General features: G+C 44.0%; 1 protein-coding gene and 1 pseudogene across 1 annotated transcript in view; one reads left to right on the forward strand and one right to left on the reverse strand.

Annotated features, from left to right (window-relative positions):
* Nucleotides 1-3,399: 3,399 nt before the first annotated feature.
* Nucleotides 3,400-3,517, reverse strand: LOC145412657 (5S ribosomal RNA; annotated as a pseudogene).
* Nucleotides 3,518-7,652: 4,135 nt separating this feature from the next.
* Nucleotides 7,653-22,081, forward strand: part of LOC145412367 (uncharacterized) — a 115,039-nt gene continuing 100,610 nt past the window's right edge. The window contains exons 1-4 of the mRNA XM_080282255.1: nucleotides 7,653-7,804; nucleotides 9,085-9,541; nucleotides 11,712-11,834; nucleotides 12,033-12,253. Of these exons, the coding sequence (XP_080138381.1) occupies nucleotides 7,653-7,804; nucleotides 9,085-9,541; nucleotides 11,712-11,834; nucleotides 12,033-12,253 (953 nt within the window). The remainder of the gene's footprint in view (nucleotides 7,805-9,084; nucleotides 9,542-11,711; nucleotides 11,835-12,032; nucleotides 12,254-22,081) is intronic.

Here is a 22,081-nt window from a genome sequence, read left to right on the forward strand (position 1 = left end):
ATATATATATATATATATATATATAAGCACTTCACCCTCCAAACCTCCATCCTTACTCATCACACTACCCAAGTACTTAAACGTACTCACATTTTCCAATTCCTCACCATCCAACCTCGCTGTACATTCACTGACTTCACCTCTCTCAAAGACCATCACTTTACTCTTCCCTACATTCACCTTTAGATTCCGTTTCTTACACACTCTCCCAAACTCATCCACCAAGCCTTGCAGTTCTCCTTCGTCTTCACTCAACAACACAGTATCATCTGCAAACAACTGTACAGGGAGTTTCCAAACACTACCCTCTCTCACCAGGGCCACTCCAACATCCACTACCCTACCTTATACCTCTTTTATTACCCCATCCATGTACAGATTGAATAACCATGGGGACATGACACATCTCTGTTTCAACTCAACCTTCAAAGAGAAAAATTCACTCAGTTCACTATCCACACGCATTGCAGCCTTCGCACCATCATACATACCCTTCACAGCATTCAACAAATTCCCATCTACTCCATATATTCTTAATACTTTCCACAATCCTTGTATATCCACCCTGTCATATGCTTTCTCCAAATCCTTGAAAGCCGCATACAACTTCTTTCCCTTCTCTAGAAACTTTTCCACTAAAGATCTACGAATGAATATCTGATCTACACAACCTCTTCCCTTCCTAAAGCCGCCCTGTTCTTCTCCAACTAATTCCTCTGTTCTTTCTCTAACTCTGTCAATAAGTATCCTACCATACATTTTTCCTATTATACTAAGAAGACAGATGCCCCTATGATTACCACACACTTCTTTTTCCCCTTTTCCTTTGTACAAGGGAATAATTATACCTGACTTCCAATCCTCCGGGACTCTACCTTCCTCCCAGGCCAATCTGCATATTTTCCACATCCATTCTACTACTATCTCTCCCCCATACTTCAGCATTTCATCACACACTCCATCAATTCCTGGGGCTTTCCCCAATTTAACTTTCTTCATTGCTTCCACAACTTCTATCCTACTGATTTCTTCCTGTCTTCTCACCTCCCTCCTTCTCCCAGCCATTCCCCAGCCACTTATACGCGCATTACTTCCATCCTCTATGTTCAACAATTCCTTAAAGTGTTCTCTCCATCTGCTCACTTTTTCTCCCTTCTCCACTAGTAATCTACCATTTTTATCTTTCACTCCCCTGCTAACATCATTTCCACCCTGTCTTAATCTTTTCACCTCTTTCCAGAACATTTTCTTACAGTCCCTCCACTTTACACTCAAGTTCCTTCCAAATTCCTCACCCGCTCTCTTCTTTCTCTTACTAATCTTTTCTCCTCTCTCTTTCTATCTACACATAACTCTCTCTTCCGCCTCTCAACTTCTTCCACGCCCCTATTTCTCATCCATTCATTGTATGCTTTCTTCTTTTATGTCACAGCCTGTCTCACCTCTTCACTCCACCACGCTGTTCCTCGCACACCCCTCTGTCTTCTCTTCATCCCACACACCACATCACATGCTGCACATATTTCTTCTGTTAATATCCTGCACACACCTTCCACGTCCCCATCTGCTCCAATTCATATTTGCCCAATCGTTCCTCCACCTCTCTCTTATACTCTGCCTTTTTCTCATCCTCTTGTAACCTTTCCACTCTCCTTACAAATACTCCTTCTTCCCGTCCTTCCCTTCTTCTATTTCTCCATCCTAATTGGACCTTGATTCTGGCCACCACCAAGTAGAGGTCAGAAAGTCCACTCCCCCAACCTGTATAAGCTCTTGCATCCATTACACATTTTCGCATCCTTTCATCCACACACACATAATCAATCATTGCCTTCCTTTCATTCAGTTCACCACCCACCCGTCTCATCACTCGCCATGTATACCTGTGGATCATTTTGTGCCTGAAGAGGGTATTGGCTATCACCAACCCCCTCCCAGCACACATGTCCACTAACGCACTCCCATTCTCATCTATCTCAGCAGGCACACCCCACTCACCAACTATTCCATCCACCTTCACATTCCCTACTTTACCATTCATATCACCGATAAAAAACACTCATTCCTTCCAAACTTTTCCATGCACACTTCCACATTTGTCCAGAACTCTTCTCTCACTCTGCTTGAACGATCTTGTGTTGGCGGATACACACACACAATCCCCCACATTTGTATTCCAACTTTCAATCTTACCAACACAGTCCTTGAGCCAACTGATCCATATTCTCTTATGCTCTTCTTCCATCTTTTACTTATAGCTATACATACTCCTTCTTTTGCCCTCTCATTCTCACCTACTTCTGCACATATACCCCATCCATACTCCCATTCTCTCACACTCTCACCTCTCCATTTCGTTTCAGTTATTCTGCATACATCAACTTTCGCACCCTCAAGCACCTGGGCAATCTCTCTCTCTTTCACCTCATCATTAGCTCCCCTTACATTCCACGTTCCGATTACCATGTCCTTTGTCCGGTCCTTGGTCGTCATCTTTTGGTCAGTCCTTGTCCGAGGCTTATTGTTTGTATTTTTAGTTAGTTATTTTCCGAGGAGGGGCACTAACCCTCCGCTAACCCTTTTAGTCGCCTTTCACAACAAGCAGGGATATATATATATATATATATATATATATATATATATATATATATATATATATATATATATATATATACACCACACACACACGCACACACACACACACACTGGCAGGGGTACCCGCATTGCGCAGGTGAAAGAGGCGAACATTCTAATCATGTTTGTTCTAGCTCAGTCTATCTTTCTACTCCAGAAAGACCATATACCTTTTATGCTTTTGAAGAGGGATTATAAGAGGTCCAGGAACTTTCTATTTCAGCTTTCACAGACAAACACACAGTATTTGTACGCACTTGTTTACTATTACCGGTGACCTCAGATGTCAACATCACACAGCCTATGTCATACTTGGAGGTCATGTGAGTCTCCCTGCCAAAAATTGGGCTGCTGTATCCCGTCGTTAGAGCGTGTATTACAGGTGGCCTCAAATGACCTCCGACTGGTGACCTTAAATTACCTCAGAGGTCAACCTCACATAGCCTGTGTCGGAACTGGAGGTCATGTGAGTCTCCGTGCCAAAAATTGGGCTGCTTGGTCCCATCGTTAGAACGTGTATTACCGGTGTCCTTAAGTGACCTAAGACTGTGACCTCAAATGACCTTGAAGGTCAACATCACATAGCCTATGTCCAAGCTGGAGGTCATGTTAGTCTCCATTGGCTGCATGGGTAATCGGTGTTCATCATCATCATCATCATTGCCAGACGCCATGTATCCCAGATGGGGTGGCCAATGGCTTAGAGTTAATTGTTTTACAGGGAGGGGCACTAATCCTCCACCAACCCCACTTGACACGTAGGGATGCCAACAGCATCTGGTGTTCCCAGGCGGTCACCCATCCAAGTACTAACCAGACCCAACGTTGCTTAACTTCGCTGATCGGACGGGAAGCGGTGTACTCAACGTGGTAGCCCGCGTGTTTTAGCCATGGGTGGAGTGAACACTGTCACCCTGGAGCACCGTTCAATAGGCTTGATTTTTTCTACACTTATATATCATGATTTCCAGATTTTACTTGTTGGTTCAATGAGTTATTTACAGCTGTTAGGCCATTTAGATTGGTTCCAAACCAGTTTCTGGGCTCATTTGGGTGGGTCTTGGACTTGGTTGGGGGGGGGAACCCCAGGCTGAAAAACGCATCCCACTACTTTACATGTTAAAACTACCCCGATATACGATACCCAGCCTAACAATGGGTCTCCACCTACCCAATTGCATCGTTAAACCAGAGTATACCTGTACTTTACTGTGAAGTACCGTACTGCACGTCTTTCATTTACAGTCATCCCCTGGTTGTTATACATAATTGGTACAGAGCATGGTGTGGGATAACGAAACTGTGCAGTAACAAAAGCAGTGAACCTATGGGATTCAACCTAATTGGTACTCGGCATCCCAAGTAGGCTATATGCCTAAATTTTGCATTTACAATAATTAAGACCCATTGAATACATACACATTGTTATGATAAGCATCAGACACACACATAGGCATAGTCAGGTCAACAGAAAGTGACGGAAAGGGCACAATTAGGAAGAAACACGCACCACAGAGAATTGAAATGGGATTGGGGTAATGGGTTCTGAGGCTAGGGGGTGAAGAGTTAGTGGTCTACACCACCTGAATTTAATTCCTACAGTAGGGTTTCATCTTTGAGTTCCACAAAAACATCAGAAACAACAGATTTTGCACCATCATTGGCTGCAGAAACCAGCTCAGGTGTATGATATATATATTTTTTCTTTAGCTGCATAATGTGTGATAACGGCTAGAGGGCAGATTTTTAATTCTTGGTGATCATGAAAACTACTCTAACCAAGGGATTGCTGTCGTAATAAGACATGCTCATAAGCCACTCAACAGGGAATGCTTTCCTTCCATTTCAATAGTCAAGTGGGCCTTGATTTCATAGTGCCACAAATTATTCAAATGGAAAAAATTATACACAATGAAATTATGTCTACTTTGAAATACGGTACTGTATGTCAATATCGGTCTGACTTTGATACTCAAGTAAGGCTATGTCCGTACCAAATATTTGCAGGAGCAGGCTGGTGTAGCTGGGAGTTTTGCACCACTGTAACCCATACAAGTGGTTCATCAGGACATGGGTGGGTACGGGCAAGAACTTCTATTACACTAATGCGCAAGTCCCACCCAGAATAGCCTGAGTAAGCAAACATTTGGTGTGGACATGGCCTAAGATTGGCAACGGTGAAGGCAGCTTTTAATGATCAACCATTGCTCAGGGCACAGCTAAGTTGCTGGTGGATGAATCTTGCCCGGGCTAAAAAAGCCGAACACTACCGGTAACCTAAAATTGCCCAGATCTGAATTATAAACCTCACAAAACTATCCATTGGTCGCCCTGATTCAGAATATATATGAGTCTGGGGGTCTCTGGCCCTTAGTAGAGGCGTGATGAAGGACAAACAAACAAGCAAACGTATATATATATATATATATATATATATATATATATATATATATATATATATATATATATATATATATATATATATTATTGATATTATTGTTCAATCTGTATATGGATGGGGTTATAAAAAAGATACAAGGTAGGGCAGTGAATGTTGGAGTGGGCCTGATGAGAGAGGGCCGTGTTTGGAAACTATTGGGGGGGGCAGGGAGGGCAGTTTGCCCCCCTGGGAAAATCTTGGGGAAATGTTGAAAGGGATTTTTGGCATAGTTTTTGTATGACAATACAGTTTTCCTAATTGTACCACATGTATAATAAACAATTTTATCTGTTTTCAAAAACATTTATTTGGGAACAATAATTTCCTTTGAAACTGAAAGCTAGACTAGAGTGAAAGATAAAAACAGTAGATTACTAGTGCAGAAGGGAGGAAAAAATGAGCAGATGGAGAGAACACTTTCATGAATTGCTGAATATAGAGAAAGAAAGTAATGCAAGTATAAGTGGCTGGGGAATGGCTGGATGAAGGAGAAGTGTGAGACGAGAGGAAGAAATCAGTACGATGGAAGTTGTGGAAGCAATGAAGAAAGTCAAAATGGGGAAAGCCCCAGGAATTGATGGAGTGTGTGGTGAAGTGCCGAAGCATGGGGGAGAGATAGTAATAGAATGGATGTGGTAGGAAGGTAGAGTCCCGGAGGACTGGAAATCAGGTATAATTATTCCCCTATACAAATGAAAAGGGGAGAAAGAAGTGTGTGGTAATCATACGGGCTTTACCCTCTTAGTGTAATAGGCAGAGTATATGGTAGGATACGTATTGACAGAGTTAGGGAAATAACAGATGAATTAGTTGGAAAAGAACAGGGAGGATTTAGGAAGGGAAGAGGTTGTGTAGATCAAACATTCATTCTTAGATCTTTAGTGGAAACGTTTCTAGAGAAGGGAAAGAAGTTGTATGCATCCTTCATGGATTTGGAGAAAGCATATACCAGGGTAGATAGACAAGGATTGTGGAAAGTATTAAGAATATATGGAGTAGATGGGAAGTTGATGAAGGCAGTGAAGAGTATGTATGATGGTGCGAAGGCTAGAGTACGTGTGGATAGTGAACTGAGTGAATTTTTCTATTTGAAGGTTGGATAGAAACAAGGATGTGTCATGTCTCCATGGTTGTTCGATCTGCACATAGATGGGATTATATAAGATACAAGGGAGGGCAGTGGATGTTGGAGCGGCCCTATTGAGTGAAGGCAATGTTTGGAAACTCCCTGTACGCTTGTTTACAAATGATACTGTGTTTTTAAGTGAAGACGAAGTGGAGCTGCAAGGCTTGGTAGATGAGTTTGGGAGAGTGTGTGAGAAACGGAATCTAAAGGTGAATGTGGGGAAGAGTAAAGTGATGATCTTCGAGAGAAGTCAGTGAATGAACAGTGAGATTGGATGGGGAGGAAATGGAGAATGTGAGTACGTTTAAGTACTTGTGTAGTGTGATGAGTAAGGATGGAAGTTTGGAGGGTGAAGTGCTTGAAAGGGTGCAAGAACGAAGAAACGTTGCTGGTTCCTTGAAAGCAGTGATAAGAAACAGGGAAATGAACATGGAAGTAAAAAGCTACTACATGACAGTATTGTGATACCAACTCTATTATATGGAAGTGAAGCTTGGACCTTGTTAGACGGACACAAGTCAAGAGTGAGAGCAGTGGAAATGAGTTATTTGAAAGGAGCATCCGGAGTTACATGGAGTGACAGACTGACAAATAAGGATGTGAAGGAGCGTTGTGGTGTGGATGTGGATGTGATAGGAAGCGTTAGGAGAAACACACTGAGGTGATTTGCCCATGTGTAGAGGATGGAGGGTGAGAGACTGATGAGGAGAGTGTATGTTAGTAAGGTGGAGGGGGGAAAAGGGAGGGGGAGGCCGAGGATGAGATGGAGGGATGGAGTGGAGAGGTATATGAGACAGGGGGGTGTGAGCTGAGAGCAGGGCAGTGAACTGGCAGGGGACAGGGCGGCGTGGAGGCGATTTGTTTGTGGCCACTCCGTATGGGATTAAGGTTTCTGGCAAAATATATATATATATATATATATATATATATATATATATATATTTTTTTTCTCTCTAAAACATATGGAACCTTCAAGGCAGACGAGGAGCTTTAACCCGCCCAGTACCCACGATGTACGATGCACATTGCAACTTTTTTTCACGCTGAGTCCCCACAATTTGTGGTGTACGTTTCGCAATGGCAAGGTCTTCCATTTGCACATTTTTCATATTTCACGCGTGATTTTTGGTACGTAGACGCGTGACACCTTCCTTTACCTCCGCCAGGTTGGGACACTCCCTGACCCCACGTGACCCACATTCACCTGACTCTGCCACTCATCTGTTAATAGTCACCCAGGACAGACATGGTGCGCCAATGTCTCTCTGATGAGGAAATCCAAGCCGTCGTGGATGCATACCCAGCCGAGGCATTCACTGGCGGCAGTGATTCGCCAATCGATGATGACGTCCTCGACAAAGAGGAGACGAGCAGTAGTGACGAGGAGATACCGTCCCCTAGGAAGTGACGGTATGTTACATATTGTCAGGCAGGGGAAGGCCAGGCTAGACCATGAGGACGTGCATGCACCTCTCCATCCTGTGCACGAAGGGTCAGAGGAGAAAGAGGACGAGGACGAGGACGAAGCAGGTGGACGTGGTGTTCCCAAGTAGTTTGGGTCTCAATGGATCTCGCAGCATGGAACATAAGGAGCGAGGAGGCGTGTAAGGTATGGGCCTGTTCTTTTGTCTGGGGAAGGCGGCAGTGTAGGGGCAAGAGTGAGAAGTGGTATTGAAAGTGAAAGTGGTGGTGGCAGGGATGGAGCTCACATGCTCCCACATGGTGCACATGGGAGGCAGGCAGGTGAGGTGGAGTCACTCCCAAGCACATCTTTCGCCCCGCAGTATGCCCCCGCTCCCTCCCAACAGCCCCGTGATGTGGGGAAAGGGACAAAAGGGAAGGGGATGGAGAGAGGAAAAGGGAAAGGAAAAAGGAGCGCGAGTGGGGAAGGGCGCTGCTCTCAACCTCCCCAACCACCCCCACCACCCTCTCCTCCACACCCCGACGAAGGCGATGATGGTGACGAGGCTGCAGATGGTGATGTGTCATGGTTCTGGGAGGACGGAAGTGATTTTGAACCAACGATTCACCTCTTCACAAAGGAGTGGCGGTCTGGCTGCACTGCGTCACACATCCATCAAGGCTCCAGCAGGGTGGATTTCTTCCACCTTTACTTCTCTGAGCTGTTTGTGGAGCGTATAGTGGAGCAGACAAACACCTTCACCCGGAGGATGTGTAGTGAAAGTGAATGTGAGGGGACAACGAGCAGGCTCTCACTCACAGTGCTATGATTACCCATTAACAGTAGGTGAGATGTTCCTTTTTTTGGCCTTGGTTCTGTTGATGGGTATTGTATGGAATGGACAAATCCTAGCCTACATGTCTACTGACTCGATTACTTACACACCTTTCTTTGGTAAAGTTATGAGGTGGAATAGGTTTCAATACATTCTGAGCCGCCTCCACTTTTATAATGCTGACGACCTTGCTAATACTAGTAACAGATAAAATGCGGAGAATTAGGCTTGTTTTTGATCACCTATGGGAAACGTTCCACTCATCATTTTATCCTTACATAGACCTCGTCATAGACAAGAGTCTTGTGTTGTGGAGAGGCAATATTTCCTTTCACCAGTACATACCCAGCAAGAGACCGTTTTGGGTTCAAGATCTTTGTTATGTATGACTGTAAAACTGGTTATGTGCAAGACATAGTCTTGTACTCGTACACCAGCGCACAGACAGACATAACAGAAGATCTAAGTATTGGACTCACTGGGACCGTGGTGTAGACCATGACAGAGGAGTACCTTCATCGTGGTCACGTCTTGTACTTGGACAACTGGTACACTAGGCCTTTTCTCTCTTGGTACCTCCACCTTCACGACACCGGAGTCTGTGGCACTGTCAAGAGAAACCGCCATCATATTGGGAAACTCGGGAGGAAACTCGACAGGAATGAGGTGGTTTTCTTCAAGGCAAACAACATCCTCGCCCCTGTATGGAACCACAAGAGAGAAGTTTCTCTCCTGTCGACGGTACACCGTCCCCTGATGCACCACACAGACTTTGTGGAGTACACCAGCCAGAGGAGGGCCCACGTCTGGAAACTGGAGTCAGTAGTGGAGTACAATGTGAACATGAGGCAGGTAGACCAGTCTGACTCCACGATTTCCAGTGTGGAATGTGCCAATAAGTCGATGAAGTGGTACAAGAAACTCTTCCACCTGCTCTATATCACGGTCCTCAACTGCCACTACCTCCATGCCTTAACTACAAGAACCTCCGACATCTTCGAGGGGTTTTGTGAGGGAGTTCTCCCGAGAGATCATCGTGAAATATGGAGAGGAAAGGCCCCACCACCGCACTCGCACCTCCACTTCCGGCCAGATGCCTGTACGGTACGCCTCACAGGATGCCTCTTCCTCACCACCATCCCCTCTACACCAAATTGCCCCAGACCACAGCGCCACTGTCATGTGTGTAGCAACTCCAAAATCAGAGCGAGCACTGGCATATGAGTGTGTCGATTGCAATGTCAGCTTGTGCCTTGGGTCCTGTTTCAAGGAGTTTCACACACTACTACATTACTGATAATGTTTGTTTATACTCTAGGTAGGGCCAGTCAGTATGTGATACTGTGTGCTTGCGAGAATATCATGCTTACTATAATACTAAGTCATGTATATATGTGATAACAATTATAGAAGGTTGGAAAATGGTGATAATCTTGGTGAAAAAGTATAATGGAAGTTAAAGAATAGAATGTAATACTGTGTACTTGTGAAAATATCACGCTCGCCATGTAAATATGCGATAACAATATACTCACTATAATAGTAAGGCTTGTCAGAATGTGATAACAGTTTTAAAAGTTGAAAATTGGTATAATCTTTGTGGAAAACTATAATCGAAGTTGAAAATAAAAATGTAATACTGTGTGCCTGCGAGAATATCATACTCAATATAATAGTAAGGCATGTCAATATGCGATAATACTACACTCACTATAATAGTAAGGCCTGTCATTATGTGATAAGTATTAAAGAAAATTGAAAATGGTATAATGTTTGTAGAAAAGTATAATGTAAGTTGAGAAATAGATTGTAAGTTAAAGCAACAGTCTCAGGGAAACAATTGTGTCAGAAATCGGCGATTTTCAGGTGCTCTGATAATGAACCTACACTTATATCGCTTATATTTTTGTTTGAAAACCAATATATTCTTGTAGTACATGTAAATTTTGACCAAATAAATGTATATTTATGTATCATGGGTGGTTTCGAATAGTTACCCCACCATAGAAAACGCAGCAGCTGCACCACGCCCCCACAGAATACAAGCCCCAGGTGAAAGGAGACTTACCTGTCCCGACCACGTATAAGCATAGGTAAGCACTTTCTTGGTGATTTTCCATTGTTTCTCAACAAAATAGGAGGTTAGAGCAATAGAAAAAAATCTAAAATTTGTCAGGTTTGGGAGGATAGGTTTGGTAATAAATTCGTCGGTATGGGGCGGGTTAAATTTACGCTCACCTGAAAGGCAGTGAGATTTGAGCAGTGCGTTCAAATGAATTATGGGATTTGATACAGGGGATATTTGTAAAATTTTAAGAATTTGTAGGCAGCAAAGGGAGCTGATGTGGCTCGATACGTAGCGTAGTCTGCTTTCCATGCAAGTGCCTTGAGCTGCACCTAGGGTTGGAGCCCAGTCCATGGCCAACATTTACAATGGGTGGCGATTATATGCCGTTTCAAATGTCTGCATATGTTCCTACCCTGTCAGTTCCCTCTGTTACACAAAGACAAAACTGCTGCAACATTTCAGCTTTTACATGAATCGCTCTTCCTTAAGACACGCCTTCCCCATTTATACTTAGCCAGCCTGCTGAGTTGTTAATTCCGGTTATCGTTCTCTCTTTTACGAGATGGCTCAGTCTTGGGGTGGGCCTATTAATTATGGACTCACAGAGACACAGATACAGGCAGGAATGAACGTGCACAATGGATTATGATTACAAATATCCTCAGTTGAGGATATGAAGGAACCGGCTTGGAAATATCGTGGGTGACTAGCTGATTAGCTAGCGGTGTAACTGTTGCTGATTCGGTGAGCTTTTCGTATGTAGGCAAGATGGGCTAACGACTAAAAGTACTGATCAATCATGTGTCCTTTTCCTGTGAAAAAAAAAATACCCAGGAAGAATTCACATTTTTTCCAGGTTCAGCATAGAACCGTAGTAGGTAATACCTTCAGTCTTTCCAGTAACAAGGTCCACAAATTATTTTTTTTTTCTATGCTGCATTGTGTGCCGTCTCACTTATATCATAATATCATTAGCTGGAGAGTTTACTGGGTGGAGGGAGCCTTCCTTTATGCTATTTTTGTCCATTTCATAAAGCTAAGTCCTACCTTCGGACAGAAGCTGTCCAATATGGGGCAGTCGGCATACTAAATGTTAGCTTCTGTTATGTTTATATATATTATTTTTTTTAACGTTAGTAAGTACGAGTATTTACACGAGTTAACAGCATCAAAACTTTCCCTTGCAAACATTTTTTGTGCCACCAGTTCAGTGGCGTGAGTGAGGTGGCAGCCCCATATGGTGTCGCGATGTTCCATTTTGCAATGGACGGACGGGGCAATAATATGACAGAGGCACAGCTCTCCTTGGTGATCAGCCAATGTCGTAAGGTAGGTCATTGTCACATTACTGATGATGTGGATAGTTCTCTATCACAAGACTGTTGATGTGGGTAAGTCATCGTCACAGCACTGCTAAAGAGAGTTGGTTATTGTCACTGAACTGCTGATATGTATAGGTTACTATAACAGCACTGCTGATGCGTGTAAATCAGTATCATTCAACCTTCATCCCAGTGTGCCCAACAGCTGCGGCTTGTGTCATGGTTCGTGACGGTGGTGGTGGTTAGCGACGATCCAGCCTTCCTTGCCACTTTCGGAGATTGGTCCATCAAGGGCCGCCTCTTTCTGTGGTCAACGAGGCTGCTCGTCCTCACTCACCTTCCACTGCGCCGCCTATATCACGTCCGCAATACCCTCGCCATTACTAACTCAATGTTGCTCCTCATTGACAACACATCAATCCTCAGGTAAACACTGTTGTTTCACGGGTTGTGAAATTAAAACGATTATAAGTTATCTGCTGGAACTATGAGCTCCTGGAGACTGGTAATACTTGATTGTAGGCTGCCCATCATTTACTCAATCATCTGCTATACGTCAGGCATACTTCAAATCACCATAGTCTTCACATCAACCTAATTTCTCACTTTTGTAAGGGATGTGAAATCTGGTGTTTGTCATTTGACCTCCCTGGGGACACCTATCACAATGCCAAAGATAAAGTTGTAGGCAATAATTCGCCCCTGAAAGCCTGGGTGTTCTGAGTCTTTTGGTCTGGTAACATAAAATTAGATCGAGCTGCTTGGAATAGTAAATAGCTAATCTCAAGAAAGATTATGTGACTGGATAACTTAACCCTTCGTTAGTCAGGTGGGGTGTTTTAGCACCCCATTTATTTATTTTTTTTTAAGCTCATATTTCCTAGCCAGTAATTCGAATATTTCTCTCCGTTCCACTACTCTCTTGGTTCAGTGAAGGGAGGGAGCATATGGATTGGTTTAGTCCTGCCTCTGCTGTAGTGAGAGAGAGGGGAACTTCCTCCTCCCCCCTGGGGTGTCCAGTCACCCCATCAAACTAACCATATAGATCATTTTGTGATATAGATTGGTTTTTATCTTATTTTTGCATACTGTTTATCATTATACTGATTTTAAAATCACAAAATGTATTTTCCTGTGCGTGTTTACCTGACAAATGAGATATGAGTCTATCTGTTATATTTTTACAGATATAATTTATTGTATCTTATTATTATACTGTATATTAATAAACACCACCTACAAGGCATTCAATTTTTTCATTAGTGATTGCAGAGATATGCTGAAGCGGCAGTATGAAAAATTATATTTTACACGTTAGTAACACTACATGTATTTTTGTATTGGGGTGTTGTAACACCCCACCGGACTAACCACGTTTGAATACCCCAAAGGACTAACGAAGGGTTAAGACAGCATTAGAATTAAAAACATTATGCATCAGGGTGGGTGGTAATATTACTGACAAATTAATGGCACTAGTGCACAAAGATTCTTGACCATGGACTTGGATGCACAGGATTATTATCAATGGCTTTGCTAAAATATTCTCAGCGCTAAAGCTGAAGTTATAAAACAAAACTGTTAATGGTTTATGGTTTAATGTTTCTGGTGAAGAATGGTAAGGTTATGAACATACTGATCCCAGTAATAAATATGTTTCAGGTGTCTACTTCATGTTTGATCAGTGCGGTGGTGGTGGAGGACCAAAAAGTGTTAGGAGGAAGCGTTTGGAAGTAGGAATAATGTAAATAAAGGAAAGGGTAGAGGTATCAGAAGCAGGTAGTGTTGTTATAAAGAAAGGCACATTTTGCACGTGGAAGATAGTTGTAGGGAAAAGTGAGAGATAGTGTAAAGGGGAGGGAGGAGAGAAGGGATGGTGTCAAGGTTGGATTGACTGATTATTAAATATGATAAAAAAAACTGGCGGCGTAACTGCCACGGTCATATACCGCCCGACAACAAGGTAAAAGAAGCCCCCCCCCAAAAAAAAAAAAATGCATATTCAAAACAAAGCTAATATTCTTTTGTAGAAATAAAATACTTAAAATTACAACAGAATAATTTAGTAACATCCATTACCTATAAAAGCGGTCGGAAGCCCTGCTCCTGTAGAAACGTAAAAACATCAGTAAAATCGCCATAGTCTCCTCCAAGCATCGAGGACAGGCAGTAGGCACCATCCTCACCCTTATGCCTATTGAGGAATCTCTGACATATGTCCCCCAGACTTGGACACTCGACCATCAAGTAACAGAGAGTAAGAGGAACAAAGCAATCATCGCAGTACGGCTGAGTCCACCATGCGTAAGCCGCGAGTGCCCAGTACAAAGCTGGGCAAAAGCCACCTTCAATTGCCAAAGCATGGAGGGGAGAACCCTGGGCACAACCAATCTGAAAACTTCCATTTAATTAATTATGAGCAACAGCATCCCATTGTCGCTGCTAACAAGTAGCCTACGAATCATGTACTTCAAGGAAGGTGTCATATCTGAAGTAGGAAGTGGGTAATTAATAGGGGGCTGTTGAGAGGATACAGCTTTATCTAATGTATCCACCCTCTTATTGTCCTCCACACCAACATGCCCGGGAACCCAACAGAAGTCCAGTCAACGGCCACGATGGCCAAGGAGAAAAAGCCATTCTAAAATTTATTAAACCAGAGGATGGGATAAACTAGGACAACTCCAGTGTAAACAAAACTCTGCGGGAGTCACTGAAAATTGCAAAAATAGATTGGGGGAGATTAAAAATGATTTGGAGAGCATATCAAATCGCAATCAGTCCACATCCACCCCACTACTTTCCTTCACTTCTTCATTCGTCAACCTGTCCCTCCATGTCACTCCACATGCTCCTGTCAAGTAACTCATTTCCACTGCTCTCACTCTTGACTTGTTCCCCTCTTGCAAGGTCCACGCCTCGCTTCCATACGTCAGGCTAGGGATCACAATACTATCATGCAGTGACTTCTTAACTTTCATACTCACCTCCCTATTTCTCATCACTGCTTTCAGTGAACCAACAACCTTCCTTCCCTGCTGTACCCTTTCATGCAATTCATTCCCCAAAGTTCCATCTTTACTCATCACACTACTCAAGTACTTGAATGCACTCACATTCTTCATATCCTCACCATCCAACCTCGCTGTACATTCTGTGACTTCATTCCTCTCAAACACTATAACTTTACTTTTGTTTACATTAATTTTCAGCTTCCTCCTCTTACAGACTGTCCCAAATTCATTCACCAAACCTTGCAACTCCCATTCATCTTCACTTAACAATACTGTACCATCAGCAAACAGCAACACTGGAATCTTCCAAATCTCACCCTTATTCATTAGAGCCACCCCCACATCCACTGCCCTACTCTGCACCTCCTTTACAACCCCATCCATGTATATATTAAACAGCCATGGAGACATCACACAACCCTGTTTCAGTCCCACATTGAGATCAAAGAACTCACTCAGCTTACCATCCATTCGCACCATAGCCCTAGCTCCTTCGTACATACTCTTCACAGCATTCAACAATTTCCCATCCACTCCATATATTCTTAATACCTTCCACATACCTTGCCTATCTGTTCTGTCATAAGCTTTCTCCAAGTCCATGAAGGCAGCATACGCTTTCTTTCCCTTCTCTAGATACTTCTCCACTAAATATCTTAAAACAAATATCTGATCTACACACCCTTTTCCCTTCCTAAACACCCCTTGTTCTTCTCCAACTAGCTCCTCTGTCATATGCCTAACCCTGTCAATGAGTATTCTACCATATATTTTACCAGTCACACTAAGTAGGCAAATACCCCTATGGTTACCACATACTTCTCTCTCCCCCTTTTCCTTTATATAAGGGAACAATTATACCTGATTTCCAGTCCTCTGGAGCCCTTCCCTCTTCCCAAGCCAATCTACACAACTTCCATATCCACTCCACAACAATCTCACCCCCATACCTCAGCATTTCACCACACACTCCATCAATTCCTGGGGCCTTTCCCAATTTGATCTTCTTCATTGCTTCCACTACTTCCGTCCTACTGCTCTCTTCCTCCCTCCTCTCAAGTCTTCTTCTCCCAGCCATTCCCCAGCCACTTATACTCACACTGCTCTCACTCTCTACATTCAACAAATCCTCAAAGTGCTCCTTCCATCTCCTCATTTTCTCACTCTTCTCCACCAACAATCGATTATTCCTATCTTTCAATACCCTACTATTTCCCCTTTCACACTGCCTTACTTTCTTTACCTCCTTCCAAAACAATTTCTTACTCTCCCTCCATTTCACACTCAGATTCCTCCCAAACTCTTACTCTTCTTACTATCCTTCACCAGTCTCTTCACCTCCCTTCTCCTACTCACATATACCTCTCTCTTCTCTCTCTCATCTTCTCCCCTACCTCTACTTGCTAACTTTTCACTATATGCCTTCTTCTTTTGTTCCACAGCTCGTTTCACCTCATCATTCCACCATGCTGTCCCTTGCACACCTCTGCATCTCCTCCTCACTCCACAAACCACCTCACACGCTGCGTCTATCTCTTCCGTAAATATCTTACATACGTCTTCCACCCCTTCCATCTGCTCTAGCTCATACCTTCCCAATCTTTCTTCTACTATGCTCTTATCCTCTGCCATTTTCTCACTATCTTGCAAATTCTCCACTCTTCTAACTAAAAATTGGCAAGCACCAATGAAGACCACACTCATGAAGAGAAAGTATAATGCCATGATGCCAGACAGTGTCGTATGCCTTCTCCAGATCGAAGAAGACCTGGTGTTAGTTAGATGAGAAAGCCTCACAGACAGAAGATTCTAAGGACAGTAGGGCATCAGAGGTAGATCGCATTTTATGTAGATCATACTGCGCAGGGGATGATAGGATGTCACCTCTCTCCAAAAACTGCACAAGCCTAACGCAGACATCATTTCCAAGACCTTACACATAAAAGGAGTCAGAGAAATATACCGATAATTCGTCGCCTGAAGGTGGTCTTTACCTGGCTTAATAACAAGCTGGAAACTCACTAGTACACCAGACCTAACTAAACAATAACAACAAAAACAAAATGGATTCATCAGACAGGTGATGTAAAAAGGCATAAGGAATAACATCACAGCCTTTAGAGGAATCATGGCACTGTGAAAGAGCTGCCTGGAGTTAAGAAATAGAAAAAGGGATATTATAAGACTCTCCCAGGGGAGGCAAAACTGACACCACCAGATTCTAGGCGTCGACAGTGTCAAGCCTGAGGCGTATCTGTATTCTTCTATGACACATTGGGAAGATGATCAACCATCAACTCTGCAACAGTGAAAGGATCAGCCACAGTTTCAGCTGCTGCAGATGAAACGGAAGGAGAGGGAATAGCAAATTTTCCTGAGAACATCCTTACCCGGTTCCACATTTGAGGGACGGAAGTCCTCGAACTGATGAAGGAAACATAACCCTTCCATGATGAATGCCTGGCCTGTTTTAAAACCCACCTCATAAGAGCTTGCACCTTCCGATATGCCACCAAATACTTAGGATTCCCACAACAGTGACGAAGTCGAGAGAAGGCAACTCGTTTGGCTCTCACCATGGAAGTGCACTCAGAGTTCCATGAGGGAACAGGTCGTTTAGGAAGCTGACCCCACGTTCTTGGAACAGATAACAGGGCCACTGAGTGCAACACGTCAGTGTAATAAGACACCACTTAAGTATGACACCCAAACTCATTGACAGAAACGGCAATGGAACTTAATTCTATGAAAAGTGGCCAGTCAACATTATCCAGACGCCAATAATGAAGACGAGGCTGAGGTCCACCCTCAGCAGCAGTTAAAAGTAATGAGAAATGGTAGCTGCCATACAGGTCTGGCAATATGTCCCAGTTGAAATCTAAAACCACATCAGCTGAGCACAAGGACACATCAATAGCAGTAAAAGTTCCAGTCTGGCTAAGGAAATAAGTCATTTCCATTGGAGTTTAAAACAGCCAACTCCCCCTCTTCTAGTAAGAAAGCCAGGTTAACACCCTGAGGGTTGGCCTCATAGTCACCCCACAGTGGACGATGACCATTCATATCTCTGAGTAACGGAAAGGGAGAAAGAAGGCATGAACTAGGTCCTACAGATCAGCCCTTTTGACTATAGCACTAGGAGGAAGATAAAGACTGTAAACTGTGTACCAATGGCGTAAAAACAGCTGGACAGCAACAGCCTGCTTGGGGGTGAAAATGTCCAAATGAGTGAATAGAATATCCTGGCGATGGAAGATAGCAGCAACCCCCATGGAACAGTATCACCAGCCATGGTCTCCTGGTTACACATACATATAGGAGAAAATTGAGCACCAGGATGATAGAGTTCCTCATAGCTGGCATGTAAACCCTGACAAGTCCACTGAATGATAGAACCCATAGTGGAGGGTGGGTCAGGTTAAGGTGGGGACTGTACAACTCCTGACAAGCCAGCGGGTTTGGAATGATGCTTAGGAAGGTCCTTAGGAAGAGCCTGTCCAGCACCAGAAACCTGCACCCTATGCCGAACATCCGAAGGCAAATGTGAGGAGGAGGAAGAAGGAAGTTCTACAACACTCCTCCCCTGAGTTGGAACGACAGTTTGCTTCTGTGGCTTGGAGGCCACCCTGGGTACCAGGTACCAGAAGCCCCAGAAGTAGAAGTTGAGTCCACAGGACCAAAACCCTGTGAGGATGATATGGTATGTGGCACCAGCAGTCTGTGCTACACCATCCCCAGGTGGGGACCGGACTACAGGCGAACCATCAACTTCATCCTCCACCTGGCCAGACCCCACAGCCTTCAGGGCAGAGAGAACAGTAGATAGGTCGATGCAAGGTTCCACAACAGAGACCATAGGAGGACAGTCTCCAGGATCAGAGGACCACAGTGGCCTTTTCCAGGTACAGATGGATCTTCGGGCATGCTGGACCAGGCAGGACAAGGAGACACATCAACGTGGACATCTGCCACCACCACAGAAGCGAGCAAAGCCTCAGCCACCAAAGTGGGGGCAGAAGCTGTAGGAGCAGAGGGTGGGAGAACACCAGTCTCACATGCACCATGCACTACTAATCCTGTGTACAGCATCCAGCAAATCCCCAGAAGAAACAGTGGGTAATGGAGTGGGTTGAAGCAGCTTCTGAGACACAGGGTGGAGCACAGACACTCCAGAAAGGACAGCAGCTTGGAGAAGCATGTCTGCACTTTCTTTTTTGCTTCAGGAAATGAAACCTTCTCATATGTACAAATGAACAAAATATCTTTCTCTAGGCAGTATTGAGGAAAGTTTTTAGAAGATACAGCATGTGGACCCCCAAATTGTTTGCATGGGGTCTTGGACAGTCACTGGTTTTACGTGGTCCGCCACAGGAGACAGACACCCAGGATGACCAGCCTGTGTATGGCAGCAAAATTGGCTAACCCTTGACAGTGGAAACATCGCTTTTGGGTTGGCATGTATGGACTCACCAGAAGTGATTGTGAACCAGTTTCCTAGATGTAGGCAATGTTAACTTGTCAGATGTCAGGATCAAGATCAGAGTCGGGGTCGAGATACCATCTATTTCCATCTGAAGGTGCTGAATAGCCGCCATACCAGAAGATTGCAGTTCCTCCCAAAACCATGCCTCTGAGTACTGCAGGAGGTCACGGGAAAAAATGACACCCTTACATCGGTTAAACGTAGCATGTGGAATACAGGTAACATCGGCACCAGAAACAGGTCAGAGCCACTAATCAGCAGCTCTCTTCTGGGGAAGATACCTCAACAAGGGTGCTTCCATCCCCGAGACAAGATTATAGGTTCTCTCCCACTGGCCATTACAACGGCACAGTGTAAATGAATAATATGAATGTCCATCACTGAAACAGCAGCAGAGGATTTCAGCACTAGATATTTTGAATATGTCTCTGGCACCGTGTCTTCTGGGCAGAAGCTCAGAGCTGAACCAATATGACATGATCTCCTTCCAGTCCCAGCTGAATACTGGAGCAGAGGAGGATAGTTCCCAGGGACCTGGAATGGCTCCAGAGTGGCAATAAAGAATGAAGAGTCTGGAGTATGTCTGGGGACAAATGCGGCATCAACAACATTTTTATTTTTCGTTGCCACGTGCAGCAAAGTTCACCTTCGCTCCCCTACCCCTCCACCCTCCACAGAGTCCAACTAGGGGAGGTCATATGCCAGGGATAACACTGCTGGCAACCCCAGAGGTAATATGGGCGTATGTGCAGGTAACCACAGGGGGACCCAGACAAGGGTGACTCCAGGGTGATAGGAGCCACCAGGCCCCCCAGTGCCCACTTGATCCTAGCTAGCAAGTGATCAGCCAGTTGACTTGGTTGGGCACAACCAGACCTCCCATGTAACCAGAATCAGGGACCATGCAGCATCACTCAACCTCCAGGACTCCCGTTTGCCAGCATTATAGGACGCCACACACGGCTAACACGTGGGGAGGCAAAAACTCCACACAAGATGGAAGATGGGCAGAGACAAACAACATCTCTAGCAGGCCTCCTGTACCAGTGTTGTAGAGTGGGTGCTTGGTCCACAAGGCCGACAAATGCGAAACCCTAGAAAGGCTGGCAGGCACGCCTCCAGAGTAGGTGGCACCGCCAGCCACGCTTCAAGCCCCCCACCACTTCAAGGTAACTCCCCCCTCAGTGGGGTGTCAAGGTTGGAGGTAAGGAATTTTCAGAATCCTGGTAGTAATCGGAGATATATTTTTCTATAAGAATAAATGAGTGCTGATCAAAGATATATATTTTCTATAAGTTTAAATGCGTGTGTGTGTGTGTGTGTGTGTGTGTGTGTGTGTGTGTAATAACAAGTATGAATACTAAGTCACCACAATGATGTCTCTAAGTCTTCTTATGACATTTATTGTCTTAATGGCAAGAATAATAGCTCAGAATGAAGAAGGTAAAACCAATTAGGATAATCCAATAAATGGATCTCGAAGGGCTGTGCTAGCAGTTAGGTGATGGAAGGGGATGCGAGGCGAGGATGGGGGTACTGCGAGGAAGTAGGAGTGACGAAGGAGGGATAATGCGAGGAAATAGGTATGATGGAGAAGCGGTAATGTGAGGAAGTAGAGGTGATGGAGTAGGTGTAATGCAAGGAAGTAGGAGTGTTGGAGGATGGGTAATGCAAGAAAGTAGTAGTGATGAAGGAGGGGTGATGCGAGGAAGTAGGAGTGATGGAGGAGGGGTAACGCGAGGAAGTAGGAGTGATGGAGACAGCTGGAAGAGAGGAGTGAAAAGGAGGTGGACAAAGATAGATTGGATAAGTAGGGTATTTGATTTGGTTTTAACGACCACTGTGTAAATATCAGTGGCAATATACAAGCTTAGTGAATGAAGTAAAATGGATCGCACTGAACATCATTTTCACATTCCAGACATGTCTACAAAATAATTTGTGCTCAGATAAGTGTTAGCCAAAGCCATTGGTCTTTCTGCACAAGCTTCAAATAAAAACTCACCATTACTGTTGTTTCCTTCCACAACCCACCTTCCTAACAAATTTTCTGCTTCCTTATCCCATTCATATCACTCAAAGCAACGACCTTTTTATCTTTGTTTTTCTGTTAGAAATTTATTCTCTTGCTCCCCAAATCTTCTGTTCTCTTCCTTCCCTTTGCCCGTTTCTTTTTTACAGACGCATATATGCATATAAATGTGTATCTCTCTATCCATATCTATCACCAAATAAACACTGCATCAACAGTTATATACTTGCATAAGTTTTTAATTTCCTCGTATAACATTCATAGCCTACCTTTCGCATGAAGAGCTGTCTTTCTTTACCTGTCGTCTCTCTTTTGGCATCTCAGCATATTTCCACCTCTCCCCCACGAGCTATTAAACAAACTTGGTGGAAGTGTTGACGGTCTTCCCAGGAGTTGAACTTTTGTTTTGTGAACAAAATGTCAGCGGTTAAGGTCGCACTACTAATTCAAAGTTTGTCTTTGTAAGGTTAACCTAAGTTTTTATGTGATTAAAACCAACTGGTTGGAAAGGTTGAAGGTATGGCAATAGCGAAAGGATTCGATTTTGAGAATCATTAGTGAAACGTTACGGTCCCAGGAGAAATCAGAGTTCGACACGGTTGTTTGCGTGTGAACAAAATAACTAACAGTTTTGAGCTAAACAGACCAAACATGGTGGGAGGGTTGAAGATCAGACAGTGGACTGACATGTGCTTTTGAGAACAATATGTCAAAGGCCAAGGTCA

The sequence above is a fragment of the Coenobita brevimanus genome, chromosome 93, assembly GCF_032717465.1.
Source record: "Coenobita brevimanus isolate Jiangsu-jjx chromosome 93, ASM3271746v2, whole genome shotgun sequence".
Taxonomy (NCBI): Eukaryota; Metazoa; Arthropoda; class Malacostraca; order Decapoda; family Coenobitidae; genus Coenobita; species Coenobita brevimanus.